The sequence below is a fragment of the Varroa destructor genome, unplaced genomic scaffold, assembly GCF_002443255.2.
Source record: "Varroa destructor unplaced genomic scaffold, Vdes_3.0 BEIS01000003.1, whole genome shotgun sequence".
In the NCBI taxonomy this organism is placed as follows: Eukaryota; Metazoa; Arthropoda; class Arachnida; order Mesostigmata; family Varroidae; genus Varroa; species Varroa destructor.
In genome coordinates, this window is record NW_019211456.1 from 34,976,689 (window position 1) to 35,000,843 (window position 24,155).

Sequence of the window (24,155 nt, forward strand, 5' to 3'; positions counted from 1 at the left end):
TATATATTTCTACTTATATTAATAAATTGCTAGTGGCGTTAGAAGAGGAATCTCTGAACGTGTAGCGGTATAACGTTAATTTGACGGATCCACACTGCGCAGTTCTCATAAAGTTGCTCCGTCCATATCGATGTTTACAAACGTCAGCGAATTTAAATATCGACTATTCTCACCCGCAGTTATTTTCAATTGATAAATGTAATCTTTTTTTAGTAAATGCATTTGGTTTGGCTTTTTTTTTTTACAAAATCACCAACCGACGAAAATACGAAAGCGCACCAGAGATAGGTTTAAGTCGAAAAATAATAATAGTAGTAATGGTATTTTTCTGTCTCTCTGAGTGGAGAACAATCGTATGTCAATGCTATTTATACTGTGTATCGAACTTTCAGTGACCATTTTGAAAACAAGCGTCGCTTAATTGGTCATTGTCTTTTTATCAACTTGACTAATTTCATGATTAACTTATGTGACTATGGAAAAACACGTTCAGTTTGTTTGGCGTTTGTTTTCGTTTCGGAGAAACAGAGACGACAATCCATGTTTCGTTGTAGAGCGCTTAAAATTCTAGAGACAGTTTTCAGGGCAAGCTAACCTTAATAACGCAAATAATATTCATCGTCTCTCATCAGCGTACGTGTGTGTCATCAACGATTCAAATGAAAATAATTAATTATTAAATTAGACGAAAATTACATTGGATGGTTAACATACGGCAGCACACTCTAACTTTGCTACAGTTCTGTCCATCTACAAATTCGTTGATTCTCATGCCACCCTTCCAAGTTTCTTTACTTCTACGCTTTATGGGAAGTTGTGTTGCATAAAATGACATTGGCAATTACACTTGGGATATGATAGTGCGTTTTCTATCTGCTTACCTAACAGTATTCGATCAAGCAAGCAGAGTTTTTTTTTCCTAACTTACTTTTTCTCCATGTATGTAGAAGCGCATCTTTTGTTTCTGTTTGCTACAAGGCATATATTATTATTGTAAGCGTCGCTGTTACGTATATGTTGGAGTTGCTACTGTGTTTGCTCGCCTTACGGTCTATATAGTGCGCCTTCCTCCATACAGCAGATTTATAACGATAAAGCGTTTGCTAACACGTATTTTTCGACGATTCGTGTTGTAGCGTTGTGGCCGCGTGCCGAAAGTAAAATGTATTGCTGTTTCCTGGAAGCTTACAATAACCTCCGTTCAAAACATCGTTTCTATATACACTAAAGTCGAAAATAAATAACCAGCGCGTCTGCTCAGCCACGTAAGCATGTGTATATTTGTTTATCCAGTTGGAAGCATAGCATTTTCTCGTTCTTGTCCGATTCATGAACATATCGTATACATGTATAAAACGAAGACAACCTCCCATGCTAACGAAGTAACTTACCTTACTCGTCCCACAACAAAAGGGGATGATTAAAGCAGGATTAGCACTTAATCAGTTTAGAACTGGGCGCGACCGCCCCCTCAGTCAGCGTATTAAGCAGCTAGCGATTTCCGTTAGCAATAATAGGGACAGTGCTTCCTTTGCCTCATGTCTACACGCTCGTTTATCATTTGTTTCTGATTGATATAGCAGGCTGAGGGATGAGGCCGGGCCCTTCTTTGTTTGTTTGCCATTGTCTTTTTTCCGTTTGTTATCGTCTCTCGCTAGCAGCAACAATGAACAGCTGCTAGCTTCACTCGTGTCACTTTTACCTATATTCAACTAGCCATTATATTCTTTGTTTTGTACACGGTAGTATTTTTTTCATACAATACAATTTGTCTTACTCCTTGTAGTAAAATGCTAAGTAGCCGCAATACAAACTGAATAACACGTAGATACACAATGTCCACAGGCTGTGATAACAGCTATTAAAGAGAAGAGCTAGTAGTAGTAGTAGTAGAAGCTATAATTCAGCTCCAGAAAAATGGCTTAAGACTACGTGTTCGAAGCTAAGATTCGCTTAACAGTTGTGCCGAGAAAAGATCACTGTTGTATATATATATTATTGCATAATAGTAGAATTCGATAACTGTTTCAGCTGGTACGGTGCGCCTCTCCATCCTTTCTCGCTACTCGCATTGAAATATTACTATGTTTTACAATATTATGCGATCTAGTTGATCCTCTACTATACTTCGCAGTAGTATTAATCTACTGGACAATGTATATATATATATATATATATATATAGGATGTATGCTATCTACTTTATTTGAACTCATTTCTACTCTGAAACTATTATTAGCATTGTTTGTAATGTTAGCTCCGTATAGCTGCTATATTACTACATGTTATGTCTGGGTTACGCATGAGCGTTTTCGACATTTGCAACACGTACAAGTTTCACCTATTTATAAAAACACTGGCAGCACTACTTCATTTCCATCCCATTGCCATGCTTTGTTATGCGTAACAATCTTGTGAGGTAATTTTTAATCTCCTATGTTGTCTCCCTATGTAGATGTGTCTACCAGATGGAGCGTCCGCTGCGAAAGCGTAAGAATTGTTGTTTTATTAAGTATTACAGACTGAATCTACGGCTTGCCTTCCTGTCTCAGTTCAAAGTATGAACCTAAAAGCTAAATCGATCAAAAGCTACTTGAAAAATGGGAATGAAAAAGATATCAATGAATACTTTTTGTACTAGAAAAAAGTGCTTCCAAGTATAGAACGCTTGAATCGAGTATATGAGTGTATGAGCTGAGACATCAGTGGAAATGCGCAAACAAGTAAAAAAAATCAAAGACAGAAGATGTATAAGGAAAACTCAAACGAAATTATGTGACATGGTCTTGTTAACAAAACATAATTGAATCTTTATTCGATTCACATTAACAATCTTGAACATAACTAGAAATAAGTAGATAAATGAAATGGGAACGATGCTACTGATGACGTGAAGGTTTCTCGAACCGATTTCGAAAACGTAAAAAACGACGACGTAAAATACAACGAATTAATAGTCTTTGTTTGTTAAATCTTCTAACTGTCCCGTATTTTTTCGATAAATACCCGTACGCAATTAGTAGTTTTTGTCACTGGTTTTTTTCTCAACGATAACAAGCTTTGAAAAATGGGATTGTTTTTTCGTTTAAATCTGGCGTTACGCGTCTTTTATAAAAATTGCAAGTGATGCCGAAACCGGAAGACTATGTAGCTTCACTATCTTCTATTGAATAATATGTATGATAGTAGAGGAAAACGCTGATAATCGTTGCTTTTCCTCAGTGTGGATTTGTATATATCTTAGTCAATTCGACAGGCAAAGCCATAAAGGGCAGTTCCGTTGAAAAACAGCAAGAACGAAGAACGTATAACGTCCAATGTCATAAAGAAGAATTGTGCTGATCAAAACTCACGACGGTACGTCAGTCGTCATCGGGTTCGGTGCACTAATTAGTTGAGAAACCTAGCCTGCATTTTGAGCAGATAAACCGCAGTCAATGTTTACTGATCCACCTAAACACAGGCTTGATACAGGCAATGACTACTGGAATCTTTCCCCGAAGCCTTGTTTGCAAATTAGGTCGGAACTGGTTGGCAGAAAGCTGTCCTCAAGCTCTGTTCCTTAGGCAGCGTATAGGGTTATTTCATACTTGGTCCAGGATAATCAATAGAAGCAGACTTCCGAATTAGACCCCGAAGCTTCCGCAATAGGGGTTTAATTACCCAAAGAAAAACGACACCACCGAATTCCCCATCTTCGTCGACCACTGATAGCAGTAATTCAGCGAACGCATTTACTGAAGCAGAATATAAAACCTAAAGAGCTCTTCTTCCGTAGAATCGAATGATCACTATGACGTTGGATTTGAGACGTCGTATGTTTACCTTGCCAGTAACAAAGGTTTGACTTTCTCTATTTGTTTGATGGGCGTTTCAGAATATGTTACATTGAACCCTTACAAACTGATCTTCAAACGACGTTTAACCTAGAAACTGCATTATCTACAAACATCGATTTTTTTAGAAAAGCCACACGTGATTTATATATGTATATATATATATATATATATATGTTCGCTTAATCTTTTTCTATCCACATGAAGTGTTCCCAACAAAATTCCGAAAGCAGGCCCATGAAACAATTTGACATGTATCAAGTTAATTATTATTAGTATAATTGCCTGCCCGCTTTCAAGCGTCATTTCGGCTACCGTGCTTTTTTGGGCGATTAGAAGAACATGCCCTCTCAAAATCGGTGCCCCTTACCTCGCTCGATCCGCTATACGGGCTCGTTCCAGAAGCCTTGACACAATGAAGCAATGCGATCATATGCTAATAGGACACCGATAAAGCGTTGGCGCTGTTGTTCTATCTATTCTTAGTCACGCCTAGTTTTTTTTTGTTTTCTGAAAGACTGCTTTTCTAATTGCTACAAGTTACCACTGCTAACGCCTTTTCTACTGTTTTCTATATACCGAGACGCTCACAATAGAAAATTCACTTATATCTAGTTTTTCTACTTTTTCTTTTAGCTTCAAAGCAGGCATTTCTCATCTCTAGGCAGATCTAGGTTTACAACCTCTTCCACCGCTCGTTCCTCGACTTTTCAAATGTTCTTCTACTCACTACTTTTAGTGTCCTTAACATGTATCCATAGCATTACCTTATATCACGTTGTGCTCGTATTGTTATTATCTACGGGCATACATCAAAGCGGTGTTCATATATAGCCACAGTGAATAAACGCCCAGATCCATCTGATTAGCTGTTAGTAATAACAATAACATCAATTTCAGTAGTTCGATTAGCGGCGGTCTCCGCTACGCTTAATGTCTTTGTTTAGTCTCTTTGCTTTCTTTTCATTTGATCGCTTTGCATCGATCATAACATCATGCCTTCTTACTACGCCATGTTCTACTATCCAGTTTGACATCCGCGACCCAACCTTCGTTGCACATCAGGCTTGCTCTCCCATCAGCCAAAGTCGCAATGAAGCTTCACATGGCGACTTTATCGGTCAATTATATATAGTCAATATAGGGTGTAGATATTGCCCCGCTGTTAACTTTTCCTAGAAAACCGAATCAGCACGCGCAAAAGGGGATGATATACATATCTATATAGGGAAGACTTATTCTGGCGGGCTGGGGTACAGCATGTCCGCGCACACGGCAACTAAACGCCTAAGCGGCTTCCCTAACTAGGTTTAAAACGGACCTTGTCCTAGCCTCGCTCTATATCACTATGTGTTTATATATGTTATATAGTCATGTGTAGATAGGCCACTAGACCCAGACAGCTAGTAGTTAGTTGTATAAGAGTAAGTGCGTTTTCTTTTTCTGATTAGCGTGAATTTTGTCCCACTGCTCGTAAGTTCATTTTCGAACTAGATAACAAAAGATTAACTGCATCGTAATGGATTTGGTCTACTGTCTTTACTACCTATTACGATGTCTAGTTGCATCCGCGTTACTGTTCCGGAGGCTCCCGGATCACACGACCTTCTAACGGTTGGCAGTTTCGCCAGTTTTTGGTAACCGGTCCGTCGATCGCAGTGATATTATTCTCATCTTCAGTGTATGTCAGCAATGAACGGAACGCATCCAACTGAAATACGCAACATACGAAAGCCACTTAGCGTATGTTCAATTTCAGTGGAACAGTTCAGGAGTGGCAATAGAGCATTCTCCTGTGTATAAGGTAATATAAATTTAAGATTACCTAATAATAGCTCGTTAATTTGATCCGATAGAAATATTGTTTATTTCAGCCCCGCAGGAAATGACGCCCTCGATAAGATATGCATTGATTTGCCTTACTTAGCCAGTACTCTACGTAACTAAAAGTTTCTCCATTTTCACATTAGGGGAGGTAATGCCTTACATTCTGATATACGAAACGGCCCGAGCGGTTAAGATTATATATTCTCTCAGGTAGAATCTATAGGTCAAACTAGAGGGACAAAGATAATGGCGATGCGATGGATTACAGAAAAATTACGTAGTTGATGCGTGCACTGGAGGGGAAAATGGCAAGTTGACATCATAACTATTTCTCACGTCGGACATATGAAGTTACCAGAAATAAAAAGCATTCGTAATTAGTTTGTATTTAAATGACAGCTTTACCAGTGATGTAACGCTATTGTACCTGATCCTTAGAAATCTCGATCGGCTGTTTAAGAACGACCCAGGATACGCTCTCGTAACATGGGGGAGTCGTCAATGAGCCCTCATAGGTCCAGTAGTTGTCTGTGTCCTCTAAAATATTAATCAAATACGAAAGACATTGTAGCAGTTTTGATTTTCACATCATAAAAGTAGGAGGCTTATTCGAATTGAAGTCATTGAACCGTACTCATAGATGCGCATTGATCATACCTGACATGGTCAATAGAATAATGGAAATACGGAATTACTAAAGAATAGATGCAAGAGCAACAAAGCTACCCATCTTGCTTCACGATGGAAACGTCTTTCGCGCTGCCCACCCACATATCAAAAACGTCAGCTCATACCGTGCGTACGGACACCTAAGCCGACAACAACGCTTCTCCACAGATTCCGCAAATATGGTCAATTTATTTATATACGTATTCTAGATGTTCGCGGGCGGCCAAGCAACTTCTGATCACAAGAGGTCAGCGGTCGCTCTTTCAACTTCTGCCAACGATGCATGCGATAATGCCTGCACGTGCTCTTCAATTCTCCCTATCTATGTCATTGTAAATATTTATAGACAACACGTCTCATCTAAGTTATTATATACAAAACAATGTTGTACGATCGCAGTCTAGCAGTCTTTTTGGTTGTCGACCAAACTTTTTGCGAAGTTGCATTTGTCTGCTAAAGTCTGTACGATATTCGTTTGGACTCTAGTGCCAATAAAGACCTATCGTCTAATAGAACGTGTTCAAATAACTTTCTCTATCTGTACTTGGCATGGCAAATGTTTGTCAACACTGGACAATTCAAGATAAATGATTTTATAAACAGGTTCATGATGAGCTTATAATCTACGTATACCGACAACCCGTGCCCCGGTGATGAAGGCAACTCAAGCCAAAAGTAAACGTTGGGCGCGCTCTCACAGTGCCTCATTTTTTTGCCAGCTATGCGTTGGTAAAGGTACATCAGATCTATCTCTACCTGTATGTATTCGTATGTTACACCTTGTTCGAGTCGGACAGAGCCAACAAGTTGGCTTTTAGTTTGTGTAATCATCCACCTATGGTCTTCTATCCGGTGCAGCTTTTTGTCCATTTCAACCAGAGCTTAACTTAATTTCCAATCTACCTTCTGTTCGAAGGCGCGGAGTCTTGCGGGTTAAGAAAAAGGTCCGGAAATATCGATAGGTAATTATCGATTTCACCACTTTGGCAATATTGTCCAGTGGCGAGGATCTAGAGTGTTTGACACGTTCGTCATTCCTTTCAGAGCAGTACGACAGACGCGAATCCATTGCAATACTATTCAAATTGTAATAGTATGAAGAGCTGGCTGGACGATACAGCGTAGTCATATGGCTGTAGAAATTCGAACTGAATCATCCCAGTGGTCTTCGATCCTCTTTATGCGATCATAATATACGGACGATCGAATGGCATAATTTCGCATAGACATCAAACTATACAAATAAAAAATTAGCCAATATGTACTTTTTGTGAGTTGGCCTGAATCAGGCCGCTTTGATCGAGTCTGGCGTCCTTGAACCTCCATGTCGTCATCGATAATCAACAAATTAATCAATAGAATTTTGACATTGTTCCCCTGCTTTCGTTCAACTAGTTAAACGTACAATAGCGAAGTTCGATCGAAGCACAGCGGACAAATTCAATCACAGATATACTGACAACTAAATGAACATTGAACGATCGCTCGCCATACAGCTGAGAAAAGCATAAACTATGGACTTCTATAGATTGCAGTTCGGAATGAACTGAATGAAGTTTGCCACTGAAACGGAGTTGCGGTCGGAGCTTAAACAAACGAAGGCATGGTTTCGCTTACAGGCCAAGCCATAAAACTGAATATAAACCTGTCAGTCATATACGCCGCTGTTCGAGACTCGGTGCAAGCGAGAAGAACCTAGATCGTATAAACCTTGCCTCGTAAACAATACTCGTATATCCAGCCATCTTCTGAAGGCAATTGTTGTGATATTACATTGCAAATGACTTTTTGTCGTCCTCGCAAAGTGTTGTACGTATAAAACCACTATTTTCGTTCAACTGGCGCCAGACGGCGTCATGTACGATGTGTGACTTCGGCATGTTGACGCATTGACAACATGTGGGCTGCTGCTGCTGCTGCTGCTGCTGTGGCATTTGCTGGAGCCAGGGGCGCAGTCCGTCATAACAACTTCTAGGGCTATGTAGTGTTTGCTAATGTGAATAGAACGCGTTATAGGCAATAGAATAAAGCGTAAGTAGTGTAAAAGATACAGCTTCGCCACTGCTAAGCAACTGGAAGGGAATTTTTGACGAATTTCGTAAAGCGTTTTTCACTGGGGTTCGTGAGATGGCCGGCGGACACAAACTGAGTGTTTGAGGCCAAATATATAACAGACATGAACTTTATAAATGGGAATAACCATGACTGTCGCTTTCATATCCGACTCATCAATGAGCCAACGATATAAGTCTACGACACGACTACGGGCTGTCGTCATAAAAGATCGTAATAAACAGCGTCAAATTATCCGCCTAAATGGTATTATTAATATGTATAAGACATGTATAATTGACCGCAATAAATTTATAGCTTCACTTTACCAATGCCTTTTTAGTCTAATAACGAAAGTCCTATCGGTAGAAAATAGTTTATTGGAAGCAGTGTACAACTTATATTGTAATGAATTAATTATTATAATATAGATATATACATAAACACATATCTACGACTGTTCAAGCGCAGAGCCAACGGCCGTGAAACTCATTTCTATCGCTCTGCCGGCCTGGTTCAATCCGGCCTGATATTGTCCTCCATACGAAAAGTCTAGCTGATTCCATTAGTTGACTGGCTAGTAATATTCAGATATAATATAAACCTCTGTTCAAAGGCTTCTATAGAGTAAGTACAGAAGCGAAATATACATGGCTGTATAGAAGCGTACGTAAGAGATACATGTGTCAGCATATTCAGTTGTTTTGCTTTCTTTGCGATATACGATTAGCTTTTGCTAAGGCCCACTGGTGGGCTTCTGAACCACTGACATACATCGTCAATAACGAATCGACCCGTAATTCAACAATAGGGCAAAATGCAAACTTCGTTTTTGTCAACAAAGCAGGCCATTACGGAAGAGTCCCGCGTCCTGACCATACATGGTCAACAGAATGTGCGCCAAAGCTAGCAGAGCGGCAGGAAATATTATTGGTTATAACATTATTCAGTTTTTCAATATAACGGCAAACTATGAACCAAATATAATCATTACACAATTCGCGAAGAACGAACTTACTTGGAAGAAAGGAGCTGATCTGGAATGGCGATGCTATATCTTCACATTTGCATCCCTTATGTTTGACGCAGCTGAGCACTTCGCAGAGCTTTTCAAACTCAGGATGCGAACTTCCTTCCTGAAATTTCCGAAAATTATATTCAATTTACGTACACATAGAGCGAGATCGGTAGATTTCGGGCTTTCACTAAGCTTCGCAAAGCTAAGTTTTAGTCGTTGAGTAACGGCTTTCAGAAACGAGTAAGGTTTACTGGGCAAACAGGTGCCCGGAAATAGATTTGTGATTATTTAGTTAAAAGTTACAACCGTACCACATTAATTTGGAAGTTAAGATCCAATTAGTTTAAGGCTGTGTTAATGCTCAATAAGAATTGTTTCCTGTCTAGACCCAGCCTTTAAGGCGCACATTTAATAATGCTTCTTATCATTTCAGCCAGTGGGCAGGTCATTGCATGGTCGATAACGTTAAAGCTGTACTCTGTACCTGTCAGCAGTGATAGAACATCATGGCAGATCAATGTGCTCAGTCTGCCCGTACGATGTGTACATTACACAATGACCCCAAAATACAACTACAAAGGCTGGATGCACCGCTTCAGGTGTAGAATTTATAGAGCAATAACTTATCGAATTTTTCTCTCAGACAATTTTCGAGAGTAGCAGCTGCAGTCACCAAGCAAAACTTCGTTAAAAAGCGACCTCTTCTATGAATTACCCCCTAGTCGTATAGGACATAGTTAGGATAATTTAAGAAAGTTACTTAACAAATATTGCTTTTATCGATTTTTCAACGAATACCGTTTTTATTCATAATGACAGTAATAATAACATCAGTTGGACACAGCTGCTTACCTTAAGGAAGATCCCGACCACTGCTAGGCCACTCTCGGAGCTCGCAGCCTTGCCAGGGTCATCGTAGAGGTCGATGTTGTAGTGGACCAAATGTAGTTCGCCAGAGAAAGTTTCACCTGGTAAAAGCAGCAGCGAAAGTGTTGATCTTAGGATCTAGGATCCTAGGATCCTGCAACCGATACGTCAATTTCAACTGAAGTTTAAACATTTGACTTTTCAAATAATTTTCAGTGACCGAAGAAAAAGCTAGCTAAAGTATTTACTTGTGGTCTCAATTGAATCAAAAGATGTAAACATAGCAGGGAGGTTTACCGTCAACCGTATGCTCGGATCCATCGCAGCACGTTTCTCCCCAGTGTGAGTGGAACTGCACGAGACGATACCGGTGGCTTAGCGGACCGCCCTCAAGGTCTGTTGGGTGACAACATATGAGAATGCGTTTATATATATATGTACATATACGTACATATTAAATAGCTGGAACTTGTTGATTTCGTTTGCGCTACAAGGTCAATGAATCTATGAACTAGACTTATGTTCGAAAGGAAAAAACTAACATCTCGCACTAAAAGCGCGCGGTCCCTTTAACAGTTTCGATGATATTACGGATGAAAGTACTCACTATGATTCAAGCTGTCGACGTCGACACGCCATCCAAATCCACCATTGGTTACGTGTTTTGTCAATACACCCTGTCATTACGTATAATATATTACTTAGTTGTTGTTATTGTTATTTCTGTCGCGAATGTCATGTTTCGCTAAATACACAGACGACTCAGTCGACCGTCAGATAGAGCTGCCAAACAGACCTTAGCACATAAGACAATGAATGGCAGGCCAAGTCGAATAGCACGCAGCCATATCTAAATATTCTGCACAAAACTCATCTGGTTTCTAGCAGCTGATTGTGGTACGCTGAAAGCTTTCATATGTCCCCGGGACGTGTCGGCATGCGAGTGCCCTCTAGCAGAGCAGATGGCGCCTGCTCTTGTTTGTTCAACCAGTACGTTTAGAACACTCAGTTGATAATCGAAAGAAGTAACCCACCGTCTATGGTTTTCGAGGTATGATCCGGGAGCAAATAAAGCGGGTTTATAAGATGCTACAAACAAATTTTTAGGCTAGGTTAAGAGGACGACACAGGTAAACTTTCTTCACGTAGCAACTGGTTAACCAAATTATCAAACCAAAGTCTTCATAAGAGCTTTAGCGTGATATTCAGAAGGTGAACATTGATTGATTTGACGATAGTTTCCTATCAGAACGAGCTGCTTCGATCCCAGCACCTGTTTTTAAGCATTCAATAGTTTCTAGATGCGCGTCTCCTAAAGATTTTTAAATCGCTCGGCCATTTTGTTCCTAAGCTGTCTGTTACAAATTTTCGTTAGAATGATAGTCAAGAAACATTATTTTCACCTGATAGTTGTACTTGAGTGGGCGCTTAAGAAGCATTGGATCTGGTTGAACGTGTGAGCGTATAATGTCCACAGGGCTTTGTTTCTGCCCGAGCGCCTGCGGGAAGGTCTTTCCCCAATGCGCCGGACCTGAAAATAAGGCAACAAGGTAAGTGTATCTATCCACAGCAAATCTCTAAAGGTCAATTTTCAACTGGGCAGCCCGTCGCCAACCTATTGTTAAAATTGAAATAATTGCTTTTAAGTACGCGCCAAATAAACAGAATAGCTTATTATATCTACCGTCTAATGATGTGTCTCAATAATTTCCATCGTAACGTATAATTTAGTTGGTTTGAATAAACAATTCTCAGCAATTCAATCGTTCACGCCGAAAAATGATATCAGGTGTATGCTTAGACTGCTGTTTTTCTTCAATCTCATAAAATGGCAATATGTTACGTTATTTTTTTTTAGTTATTGAAATACGTAGTGTCCAACCAGCACGATCACTGTAGCTTAGCACTTGAATAAAAAGAGCCCCTCTTCCAGTCTAAATTTAGGCCAAATGCGGTCGTTTGATTCTTCGCTAACCTTCAATGTGATAGCGTGCCGCTCTTCTACCGAACAGAAAACAGTTGGTGCCTTATAATATAAGTATTTAGCGTTTTTCCCTAGGCACTTTAGATCGAACCACCATTGGAACCCTAAGGATCATCTTTCGGCAGGCGTATCGCCTCAAGGCCAGGACGATTTAGCGGTAGCTTGACAAGCACCATTCACTGGGGTACCGCCAACATGAATAGCAGTGTTGCGCTTGTTGACAACTAGGGAGTTTCGAATACATGTCATTACGCCAGGAGGGGCGCGTATTTATATCCTAACATCAATATAATTATGTACTCCTCAAAGTAGATATGCGACCTTAGCATCTTTCATGTGGATATTCCACAATCAAGAGGACAACGAACGGTTACTTGTAGCTACTTGGCGAGTCGATCTATTTTGCTGGACATCTCGATTAAACAACAAGACGTTTGTCTGACGTTCAGTTTGAGATTGATGTACATCTGAATAGTACATCTGAGGACAATGTGAATTTACAGGATGATTTTTCGAAACCATATGACTTGTTCAATATTTCTATTTTGCAACGAATTTTTGCAAAAATTAAGTTGAGGCATACTTTATTCAAAAAAACATCGTCTTAATGCAAATGGATCCATCGTGTCATCTATATAATCTTAAATAATCGATTAAAATCCATCAAAAACGTTGACCCTCAACCAAGAGGTCACCCTTGAAACTCCTTGCACTTTCGATGAAAAAGACCGTTTGTACAATTTACTATCAATGTTTCGACAATAAGCTCTTATTTACTACTAACATTTTCCATTAGTTCAGCTTTTGTGCTCGACATGAACTATCACAAAATAGTTCTTAATCCGAACAGATAGTGCCGAATAGCTTTCGCAGTTGGTTTTTCTGTTAATTTTCCATCTTGCTGGGTCGGACAATGCAATGTCGAGAAAAAATATCGTTGGCAATATGAAATACCGTCTTATAGCATTAGATATTGAGGTTCTTCAAGAATGGCTCACGTACGCTACATTGGGGCGTGATCGGCTACGGATGACCAGCAACACCGAGCTAGAGAGCAGATAGAACTACGCTAGACAGATTCAGGCACTGCAAAAATAGCCGATGGTTCGTTTTCGGCCGTATTTATAGCAACGTTTGGCTGAAATGATCCAAATACTGGCTGCAAGGTTGTTTTTCGGCCTTAGTAGTTAGCGTACTTTAAAGACCCAGCGTGTTGCAGACCTAGTGGCGCGCTATAGGCAATCCATAATAATTTTCCGTAATTCACAACACCTCTATACTGAACAGTTGTTGTTTAATGCCAAAGGCTCTAGGTGCTTACACGGCAGCTGGACCTCCATAGAAGTTTTGCAGCGATAGAATTGAATGGGTTGCATCAGAGCACCAAGAGCGGCCAGTGTGCGGTAGAGTAACACCAAAAATCACCATAAATCCATGTTGTGTAATTGTGCATACTATCGAGAATTTTTCACTCACAACAACGATACGAGCCAACAATACGAGCATGCTAAGCTGCTTGCTCTTCTCAAATCCTGTACGTTAGATAGATTTAACCTATATAAACTATAATTTTATCTATTTGTCATAATATGCCTGTTCGAATCTCGCATTTCAACCTAAAAACAGTACAAAAATGTTGCGTGATAAACAAAATTGGGCTTGTTTTTTCGTTCAACTCGTTCATTGTATCTTTTGTGTGGCCTAACACCAACAACAACTAATATAAATTAACGCAATGATTATTTTGTTATTAAGATCGGCTCATTCTAATTACACCGGACGAACTGCGAGCTTCAGTGATCAACTGAGGAAGTGCTTCATAAAATTTCTGTAAAAGCGGTGCGGTCACTTTTAGCTCTGGTGGACCCAACTAAGTATCGATTGCGCGAAATTACCTCGGAAAAATGAATCTGGATAAATCGATAATCGAATTGGCTGGAATGATTGAATTCAGATAAAGCTGTTGTAAAAAAATGTCTTTAGAAAGTGGGGTACATCATGTAGGATCCGGCCATCAGAAGTTCTTTACGAAGATCAGCGATCATACCACGATACTGTGGGTAAACGTAGCATGGAGTAATTACGTTAGCGCATTAAGAGTGATTCCTACAACAGTTCAGGTATACTGTAATTGCTGAAGAAAATGGAACTGCGGACTACAGTATGGACTGTCCAAGTTCGTTCGCCGTAAGTATAGTACAGCAGGAAAGGAAACGCTATCATAAATATTTACAAACATGTAAAATTAAACATTGAAATACAAAACCCTTTTTCTCACTCTTCTTAGTATAAACATATTGTCAAAAGACAATTAAATACACTATTATAGACTAGGTATTAGAAATCCATCCAATGATGTTTTTGACAATCGCGTGGGTTGCCCATGAATCTTGTACACTCAATAACTCGCCTATGATAAAACGCAACTCGAGGAGGCAACGTACCGTCTTTTTGCACATGAAATACCCTGCCACCTTCTTTGATGGAGTCATGGCGTGGTTTGATTTTGAAGGCTGATTTGGTTGGTGTAATAATGGTCATGAACCCATGCGTCGCGTCTTGACCCTGAAATAGCCGGTACTTGTTGGCTTTAGACTGTCAAGGTCGGATACATTGTGTGGGGAATGCACGCGATACCCATCGTAGCGACGTTTATCGAAGGTGAAAGCCTCAACAAATGTTCCGAGTTAGGATAAAGTCCTTCAGATGCGTACGAGAAATACAAGAGGCAGTCCGGTCACCTTTTTGAGCTTCTGTAGTCTGGTCCCGATTACGCAAATTACTTTGATTCTCTCTTATTTCCGAGAACCCTTTTAAGGACAACGGCGTTTCGATATTTCTTTCGGGTTCATATGGCATTCCAAGATATTTTTAATAGGAGCAATCAGTGCCAACCATAGAGAAATTAGCGGTTAGAGGGTTGTGTTGACACGTTTGGCCAGATGTCGAATTTCGTATAACGTTCAGAATACCCAGGACGTTTTTTATCGGTGCGTATGGGACAGAGTCTTGATTACGTAACTTCTTCGTAGATACAGTCAATGTTCGGGCCTAGCAGAAACATGGAATAGCATCTCACATATGTGACCGGACTAAAAGCGTTATTTGATGACAGATATCTGTACAATACGGGGAAATGTTTCAGTTAGTTATTCACTGCCACAATAATGCTTTTCCTTAGCTTTGTCGCGGGTATATCAATAAAAAAAAACAGAAATCAGGCTAGATAGTGGCCTGCTGACAGCATTACCTGAATCCGATAAGCCTTCATTTGTTTCTACCTTTGTATCTGTCTACACGTATTATATTATGTTTCATTCATCAGCCTCGACGGAAACTTGAACTTATACTTAAAGCGCAACACCGTATCGCCAAACTGTTGGCGACTAAAAATCCAGTATATAATATCTATATATTATATATCTATATATATACTATATATATATATATACTATATATATATATATATATATATATATATATTATATAGTATATATCTATGATATTCGTGTCGTTACATTTTTCTCGGACAATTTACTTAGAGATGATAAATTTAGAAAATCCGGCGAATGTAGCCAAATATAGAGATATTTTCTTCAACACGATCGCAGCCAAGTTTGGTAGAACTGGATAAACAACGATTTGTTAAATCATCCCATGTTGCAATATAATGCACATTGTTGTTTGTGTATCCCGAATTTTTTTTTTACAAGCGTCGCACGTTTTTCGAATAGCTAATATTGTAACATTCCGAGCGCGGTGTAAGGCCTGTTGTTTCGTGTAAGGCATAAGAGGTACCTTGAAACATCATTAGTATCGCTATCACTGATTTATGTGAAGTATTGTTACAGTATTGAAGTCACAAGTGCTTGTCCGTTGGGCCTTGAGGCAATTAATCAGCTTTTAGTAAGCCCGTCCACCACAACATACGTCTATACATTGACAATGATGGCTGAAGATATACTTGACAACTGTGCAATCTCTACGCTGATAAACTTGTACAGCAAATGAGCAATACCAGTTAAAAGGAAAACAAAAAAGAAACTACCAATTATTTCGACATTACTCGTCACTCTTTACAGACAAGTTGTTCTACGGCATACAACTGGGATACCTACAAAGAGAGCCGCGATGAATTTTTGCCACTTCGAACTAAACGGAATAGTCTAGCTACGATTAATCATTGATTCTTCCCGCCAAGGGACTCCTGGGGGCTTTTGTCAACAACCGGTACTCGATCATTATTCATTTTACTGCTACTGTTATACCCTAAATAGCAAGGATAAGGACAATGATAGTCTTGACACTATGAAGATATTTGCAATGAGCAGTGGGAAGAAGATGCACCGATAAATGAGAATGGCCCGCAATTCAGCTGAAAAATTCTATACCTGTATATATTTTTCAATGGTGATTTGGTCCAAATCCCAAGATGAGGCACGTGTCTAGTCCGAGCACGATCTTCGTCGGTTTCAGACTAGCGGGTAAATAAATTACATATGAATATTAATGAACTATACGTTTCTACCACAAGAGGCTGAAGATAAGTGGTGAATGTATGCGAGCTAAGGATGCCAACATCGTACTATTGCAGCGAATAGGACCGCTGTACCATTGGTGATTATTTATCGTCACTCGTGAAACGGGAAGACAAACAGAACCTTGACCTAACGCATACACTCCTAATTATAAACGCCAAAAGATACAACGATTAGGATCGCATATGGAATTCGATGAGTTTTTCGCTCGTATCAGTTTCTCCTCGACCCGTCGATACAAGTGCGCCAACCGTGGACGGCATCAAGCATGTACGACCCCTTACGGGCCTATTGTAGTCACCAAATGAGTCTAAGCATTAAGTTCCGCTGGTTCTAACAGCAAACGAGATGAAGTGTTACTGTTATAAGATGATATTTGTGCGTCCCCCTATTCATTTTGATAGCTACTACCACGGCACCCCTAGCAATGCAAATGGTGGCTTTTAGACAGAGGATCGATTCAGTCCATTGTAAATCCAGAGTGGTTTACTTTGAACAAGTTATCAACCGATTCCTAGTTAATCATGGTATAGTTCATCCATCAGGCAGCGGCTGGCGATATCCAGCAAGACTGATCGAGAGGCTTTCAAATAGAAGAGAGATCGCACATCACGTTTAAGGCTTATTAATGAATCCAGTTCGATAGGCTCCTTATAGACGACACGTATTCAACGATTTATTTAAGAAGAGCTGCTATATTTCAGACTGAAGCGTTCGCACCTCAGCTTTGTGCAAGCCAATGAAAAATATTAGATTGACTGTTTAAATTTAAACTGTTCCACTTATTCCAAGGTATAATCACAACTAAACTTATGTATAATATTCGCCAATAGGAAAATTTTTATTTTATATGAAAGAAAATAGGTTTTACGGCTATCATTTTAGCCATTGCCAATCGCTTTTTAATATATTTCGGTATTGTTACTCGTAGTGACTTGGGCGATTTACATTTGGCGTAGCTGGACTTTGATTTCGTCATCCAGAATTTAGGCCACCATGCAATGAGAGGGCCTATATGTTTAGCGATACTGAACACTAAACGCTTACGACCGATGGGTATCGTACGCATTTGGCCGGCTTAAATATGGCACTCGTATTCGGACTATGTGAGCCGAGCAGGCGGGGAATGTTATTGCAGTAACAAGCTAGGATCTTTTCAATTGGGCTGTTTGCCCTGGTAATTAATTGTTTGAATAATCTCGACTATCACTTAATTGTCACAATGTCAAGCAATTTCAACTCATTGAAAATTATTTTGCTAGCACTTGTGTGAATGATGCATATACGGAACCATCCCATGTAATTTCCTTTACGCTTCTTGAACCCATTAATATTATGGGCTTATGCAGTCGGCTGTATTAGGGTCTGAATGGACTCTCACCGGTCCACAAAATCGAAATAAGAGCTCAACCTCTATTTAACAACATAATTCATCACGCACAGAATCTACAGTGTATGAATATGTGTGGATTACCGGAGAACTGGTATACAGATTTGAAGTTGTTTATAATACACCGCTATTTACCGTCACAATATTCTGGTTGACTGCCGTCTTGTATTTGAAAACAGTTCTGACATTTTATTTGTGACCATAACCACTGCAGCAATTGGGTAGCACATAACATTATGACAGTTGAACGTTCCGTGGAAAATGCAAATAGGTAGGTAACGGCACGGGTCCAAAGCCTCGCGCTCGGAAAAGTATTGAGCTACCGATCCCAACGGCTACTCGTTGTAAGCCTTGGAGGTCAGACTGAGAAGGACACGTAACAATAGGCCCGGCCCAAATGTAAGTCTGGTCATGTCAATAGCCGAATCGCATCACATCGAGTTAGCAGAGATCAACCAATATTCATCGGACACTTGGCAATCACAGGCAAGACGACAAATACGGTAGTTCTGATGTTCCAATTGCCTTTAACCTTTTTAGATTGTCTAGAAATTTTTCAAAGCGAACATGTTGTGTGTTCACCAGTGCGACCCACTTTGTCCGATTTTCTATTACACAATGCCACTTACAAAAATAAGGCACCTAGGACAAGCTCACACGTATCCTTTGATAGCGTCACCCTTTATACAGCACCTAAGCCAAATAGCACTTGCAATTTAGCAGTCACGAACGGACCGTCCAGCTATTACGTGTGGCCTGGTTAAGACGTATCTTAGAAATAATCACACTATTACATTGTCGAATTCACAAGCTTACAAAGCGGCCCACCGCAAGCACAAATTAATTTAAACAGCTGAGGCTCGACACGAACTCGGCAGTGAGGTCTCAGGTCGCCGGGTTCGGCGGAACCAAATCGCTCCACCTCTCCGATTTCCTCTTTGTCGCTGCTACAGCTAGTTTCCGAAGTTGTCTTGCCATCGCGATTACCGTCCCACTATCGCTGTTGTTACTGTGGACAGCAACGGCCATGACAAACTTGTTCTGGATGTATGCCAATGGATCGGCGGCCACTCCAGCTCGTCAGTGCCGAAGGGGCAAGTACGAACTTCTTACTGCTTTCAGTGCGTGCCCCAGGGTTCGCGATTGCTGAACATATGGACACAGCAACAGCCGATACTCAGGACCCAGATGGAGCGAACAGATTTGCTCCGACGGGCGGTTACTGTGTCGGCGACAACGGCTATACAATATACTGAGGCCTCGAGGGCGATGTATGGACGAAGGGACGGAGCTGGAGAGAAGACAATCGAACCCCGTTCAATGTCGGCCCTTATTCTCGTCGTTGTCGTAGGACCTCTGGGCCAAAACCAGCCTCCCCCACCAGGGAGGAGGTAGGGGGCCCAATCATCCGATGTCGCTTTCGCTATTGCAGCGAAAGCAGAAACTCGTGCTTGTTGCTGCGGTATCGGCTCCTCACGAATGATCGTAAATGCAGCAACGTCAGCTTTGACTTGCGTTCTGCTATAGATAGAAATCTCTAAGCCGCAAAACGCTGGAGACCAAGAAGTACGGAATAAGCTTTGCCTGAAAGCTTGCTAGACTCTGATGCTCTGATTGGAGCACAGGTTTGGTGCTGAGGCTGCTAAGAAGTATTTATTTTAGCTTATTATTCAGGCAATGTGCGTATGCGAGAGACTTCTTCACTTACGTTCTTAATCAAATACTAACTTGAGTAAAAATATGTATAATAAGCAGGCAAGTGATTCAATACCCATCTTAGCATAATATTAGGATAATGATTATCTCATGAAACCGGCAATTTCGTTGACTGACTCACAAAAGATCCCTGACATTCTGGCGTCGAAAAAAAGGAATTGGCGAATCCTAAAGGTATAAAAATCTCACTCAAGTCATCTTCTATAATATCGGATAGCTTAGACTAACATTGGTGAGACTACAAAAATGTCAAAATTGAATCCTACCCGCCGTTTAATATGTATTATCTCTCCATGTTAAATATTGATTTATTGGTTCTCCTCTTAAAAACCGTTCGTTTTGATGATTGGTCCTTTTCTAGGCCTGGTTATTAGCAATGCGGAATAACTCGGCCCCCCAAACAGCTTCACGGTCAAAGGACCCTCTGCGATGTTGAGCCTGGATCGGATAAAAGTATTTAATACTACTGTTTTTAAAGCATATCTTATTCTCATGGGAACATCTGCGGGAGAAAATCAACCTTTCAACATAATGCCCTACTACATGTAAAATTATTTGCATTTAAATTTTTGTCATATTATCAATGCTGAAATTGAATGGAAGTCTCGCAGCGATGAATTAATTATACTCATCAGGCCCAAAAATGTCATGAACGCCTGTACAAAATTTTCGGTAAAAATGACCTATCGGAAGTGAGACGTCTCCATTAATTAGCAGGTCCAAATTAATTTAAAACCCATCACAGATAATTATTCTCATTCGTTGATAATCTGTTGAAGTCCGCGGTGTTGACCTGAAACTCAAAGAAAATTAAAATATATCCCACTTTTCAGATCATAGCGCTTGATTCCGACGTTTTCAGACGTCGTTCTCAATCTTTACGCACATATGCTAATTATTCCAATCTTCTAGTCTTATATACTTCTAGGTAGATAGACCTCATAGACCCAATCCATGTCCGTTGCATGCACTTACATCCTACTACTAAATAAAGTATCTACGGGGAGTCAATAAAAGATCGAAGCTCTTCGATGTTAACGCGATTCAAGGCGGACACTCGTGTTGTTCGCAGGATATATAAATGATAGAAGCCATTTAATTCAAACTTTCTCAGCCGCATGATCATTATTGGATTGATAATTAATTACTAATCTTATAAATAAGGTTCGCCGGTATGTTCATCTAAAAGGCGTGCTCAAATCTTCGTATCCACGCCCTTGGTTTTTCCTGCCTTACGATGGTAAATGGGCCATGCTGTGGAACAGTAAACATGACACCCAAAACTGCTACTGAATTAATTATAGCTTCTTGGACAAAATTCCCGCTCGACCTTTCCTAGATGACTTGGGTTTGTGAAGCCTCCACATTGTTTCGCCCGTGTACCTTTTTCTTCTTGGGTTGTTTTTACTCAGCTGTAGACTTTGTGCGGTGTACCACTTGCGCGACCAACGAAGTGAGCCTTGAAAGTCATTGCGTAATCTGTGACCTTCGAAACCGGAATCCGTTGGTGGTCATCATAAGAACAGGATAAAAGAGTTTGGCGGTCGCATAGGTTCTCAAGTCACGCAGATAAGATCTGCGAGTGCCTGCAGTCTCGTTATCGCACTTGCTCCGTTCAGCGTAATCTTCGCATTAGTTCTTTTAATTTCATTAGCATTCTTCTTCCCTTTCGACGTTGCAATCACGAGGGTATTGCCAACAAGAGAACCAGCAGCGTACCCAAGTTTTTTATTGCTGGCTGTTCAATGTTTTTTCGTTGCATTTGCAGAAACCGCGTAAAATACCATGTATGGTATCTTTTACAGTTATTTCATGGTATTAAGAGTTTTATGGCTTCGATATGACAGCTGATTATTGATGATTGCATTTCGATACAGTATGGCGCTGTACCGTTGTACACCCGGAAATTAACCCAATCCTCTGCTTTACCTTCGTTTAAGGTTACTACGTACATTACGAGAGCCTGTAATGTAATGCCATGAAAGGCTGATTTGCAGACAAGCGTGTTGGCAAAAGTTCGTGAAAAATCGACATCTATCTTCTAAAAAAAATCCCCTGTGGCTCTGGCGAAAGGGTATCGAATCTCGTAAATATCTAGATCTGTGGCAAAAGTGGTACTCTTTCTAGCACAAACAGAAGCTTTGTCTCGAAAGTTACGTGTGCTACTAAGTACGTTATAATGATTAGAAATACCAACTGAAGTTGGCGCATGCTAAAATATAAACTGTGTTCCACGAATCAAAAGTGTACACATACAGACGAATACACAGACGGACAATAGACTGTTGAAAGTTGAGTCGACTGCTAACAAGCAATGCTATTAAACTGGTGTTATGGAGTGCCAATAATATTGATTTCAATTACAGATTATTAACTAGCTTAACAGAACCTTAGCTTAAGTTAAGTTTAAGCCAGTGGTTTAATTGTCGCCACTAGTCAGTACTTTTAACGAACCTGTACGATCTATGTGCAGGATCATCGTCGAACCCTCTCGAATTTGCTGACACGCTTACTCTACCGTTGTCCTAGGAGAAGTTGAATAAAATCTAACCTGGCGAATAGATAAACCACATTCATCTTTGCCTACCTGTAGCTAGAACGTTCCTGCAAGAGAGACTCTTTCCTGATCGAAGAGTTTTTTCTCCGAAATTTGAAAATCTGTTGTATGTCAACCACAAACAGGATAACTACGAGTGCCACCGTCCGAGCTCAGCGGCGGGCTATTTCTCCCCGGGATCTCACTCTACGGCAGGGTTGTGATGTTACATGTCAAGATGTACGCAAACTTCGGTTCCAAAGCAAATGGTGCGTCGACACAGATGCTAGTCTTCTTACTCGGCAAATACGCGCCTATTCCGAAAAGGAGCCGGCTGGCCTGCCTTAATTTGACAGTAACAGGTCAGTATCAAAGCTTCTTCACGTTCGGCAGTGTGCAGATGGTTTTCCCTGCTTCGGGCGCGTACTTCACATCCCAAGAAGTTCCTGGCGCAGCTTAGAAGGCCTGAACATCTAAGGCTGTTCTTCTTGATTTCATTAGAATAATTCTGTCCACAGTACGATCGTTTCACGATAAGTTCGAATCAAATAGATACACCCTAAATACTAGCGCGTCTATGACCACTTTGGAAAACATGGTCGACAATAACATCTATGTTAGCTTCGAACTTCCAACCGTGCGGGACATTTAGCGGCCCACTACATTAGGCTGAAAAAAAATCGAAGGTTTTAATCCACTTTTAGGTTAAAATGCTCAGCTGGGAGCAGGTCTCCTTCGGAATAGCGAGACAACTAAAAAAGAAGTATACTTGAATACAGTTTAAAACTTCGACAACGTCGTGGATCAATATTGCCTCGACCGGACATCATACGTCATTCGATAAGACGGAAAAATCACGCATAAAACCCGATATGCCCAAAGCTGGATCTCTGACCATTTCAGGCTTTGCCGAAGATAGGGCGCTTTTGAGAGGCGTTTATCAGAATTTAATTGGATATATTAGGCATCACGTGTTTGAGCAAAAACCCAACTACATGACGAAACTTTAAGCGGTTGTTAGTACTTGGAATAAAAGGTTTCGTAAATTGACTGATGAATGAATAAATCAACGATTAGCTGTTGTCTAGCCTAACACGTTCTGAATATATTTGTCGCTGACGGCACGCTTCAACGAACTTGTCCCAAATGTCCGCTTTTACTTAGATATAGCCTGTGCGTAAATCTAGACGGGACACCCTGTATATATTTTATTAAGGAAATAAAAGATTGATCCGTACATAGATAGACGTCCGAGGCCTCATAGGATCAGGGTGAATGTGTGTGAGGTGCTAACTACTGTTAATCACCGAGAAAGCTACGCCGGTTAACTTTATTTTGGTAGGACGCGGCGTGGTGACACACTGAACTCTTGCCCAAACTGCGTGTTCCTAAAAGCGTATGTAGGCAAACTGGGCAACGTTTGTCTGTCAGGCAACGGCAGGAGATTTGCTAGAGAAAAATTAGCGGTACCGCTTGTGTTACCTAAGGGCGTGTATAGATCATACCAAAGGACCGCATTCATAAGGTAAATAGTCAAATCAGGCTGCGCCAAGTTCGACATGATTTGTACCACCCGTGATTCGACAATAAGGCGCGCCTGGCCGAAAAGTTTTGAGTGTCTGTTACGATATATGTAAATGGGTAAAGCCGTTGTATCCGCTAATCGCTTGCAAGATCTTTCAGCTCTGTTTAGGGTCAAGTCAAGCGGAAATAACACCAATTT

At 40.5% G+C, this 24,155-nt stretch overlaps 1 protein-coding gene and 1 long non-coding RNA gene across 12 annotated transcripts in view; one reads left to right on the top strand and one right to left on the bottom strand.

Moving 5' to 3' along the window:
* Positions 1 to 1,252: 1,252 nt before the first annotated feature.
* LOC111248279 (carbonic anhydrase 2-like) overlaps positions 1,253 to 24,155 on the bottom strand; it is a 64,097-nt gene continuing 41,194 nt past the window's right edge. For 7 of the 11 annotated variants that reach the window (XM_022800359.2, XM_022800358.2, XM_022800357.2 and 4 more), the window contains 7 exons: positions 11,672 to 11,799; positions 10,876 to 10,945; positions 10,566 to 10,664; positions 10,254 to 10,369; positions 9,402 to 9,519; positions 6,090 to 6,199; positions 2,771 to 5,546 (listed from right to left, as the gene is read on the bottom strand). In XM_022800359.2, the coding sequence (XP_022656094.1) occupies positions 5,409 to 5,546; positions 6,090 to 6,199; positions 9,402 to 9,519; positions 10,254 to 10,369; positions 10,566 to 10,664; positions 10,876 to 10,945; positions 11,672 to 11,799 (779 nt within the window). In that variant the 3' untranslated portion in view covers positions 2,771 to 5,408. Of the gene's footprint in view, positions 2,480 to 2,770; positions 5,547 to 6,067; positions 6,200 to 9,401; positions 9,520 to 10,253; positions 10,370 to 10,565; positions 10,665 to 10,875; positions 10,946 to 11,671; positions 11,800 to 14,696; positions 15,434 to 24,155 lie in introns of those variants that run through there. The other 4 variants (XM_086985744.1, XM_022800353.2, XM_022800352.2 and 1 more) reach the window with 4 other exon arrangements.
* On the top strand, positions 11,680 to 12,870 carry LOC147756877 (uncharacterized). The gene is made up of 2 exons (XR_015325382.1): positions 11,680 to 11,818; positions 12,328 to 12,870. It is a non-coding gene; the product is annotated as an uncharacterized LOC147756877 (long non-coding RNA).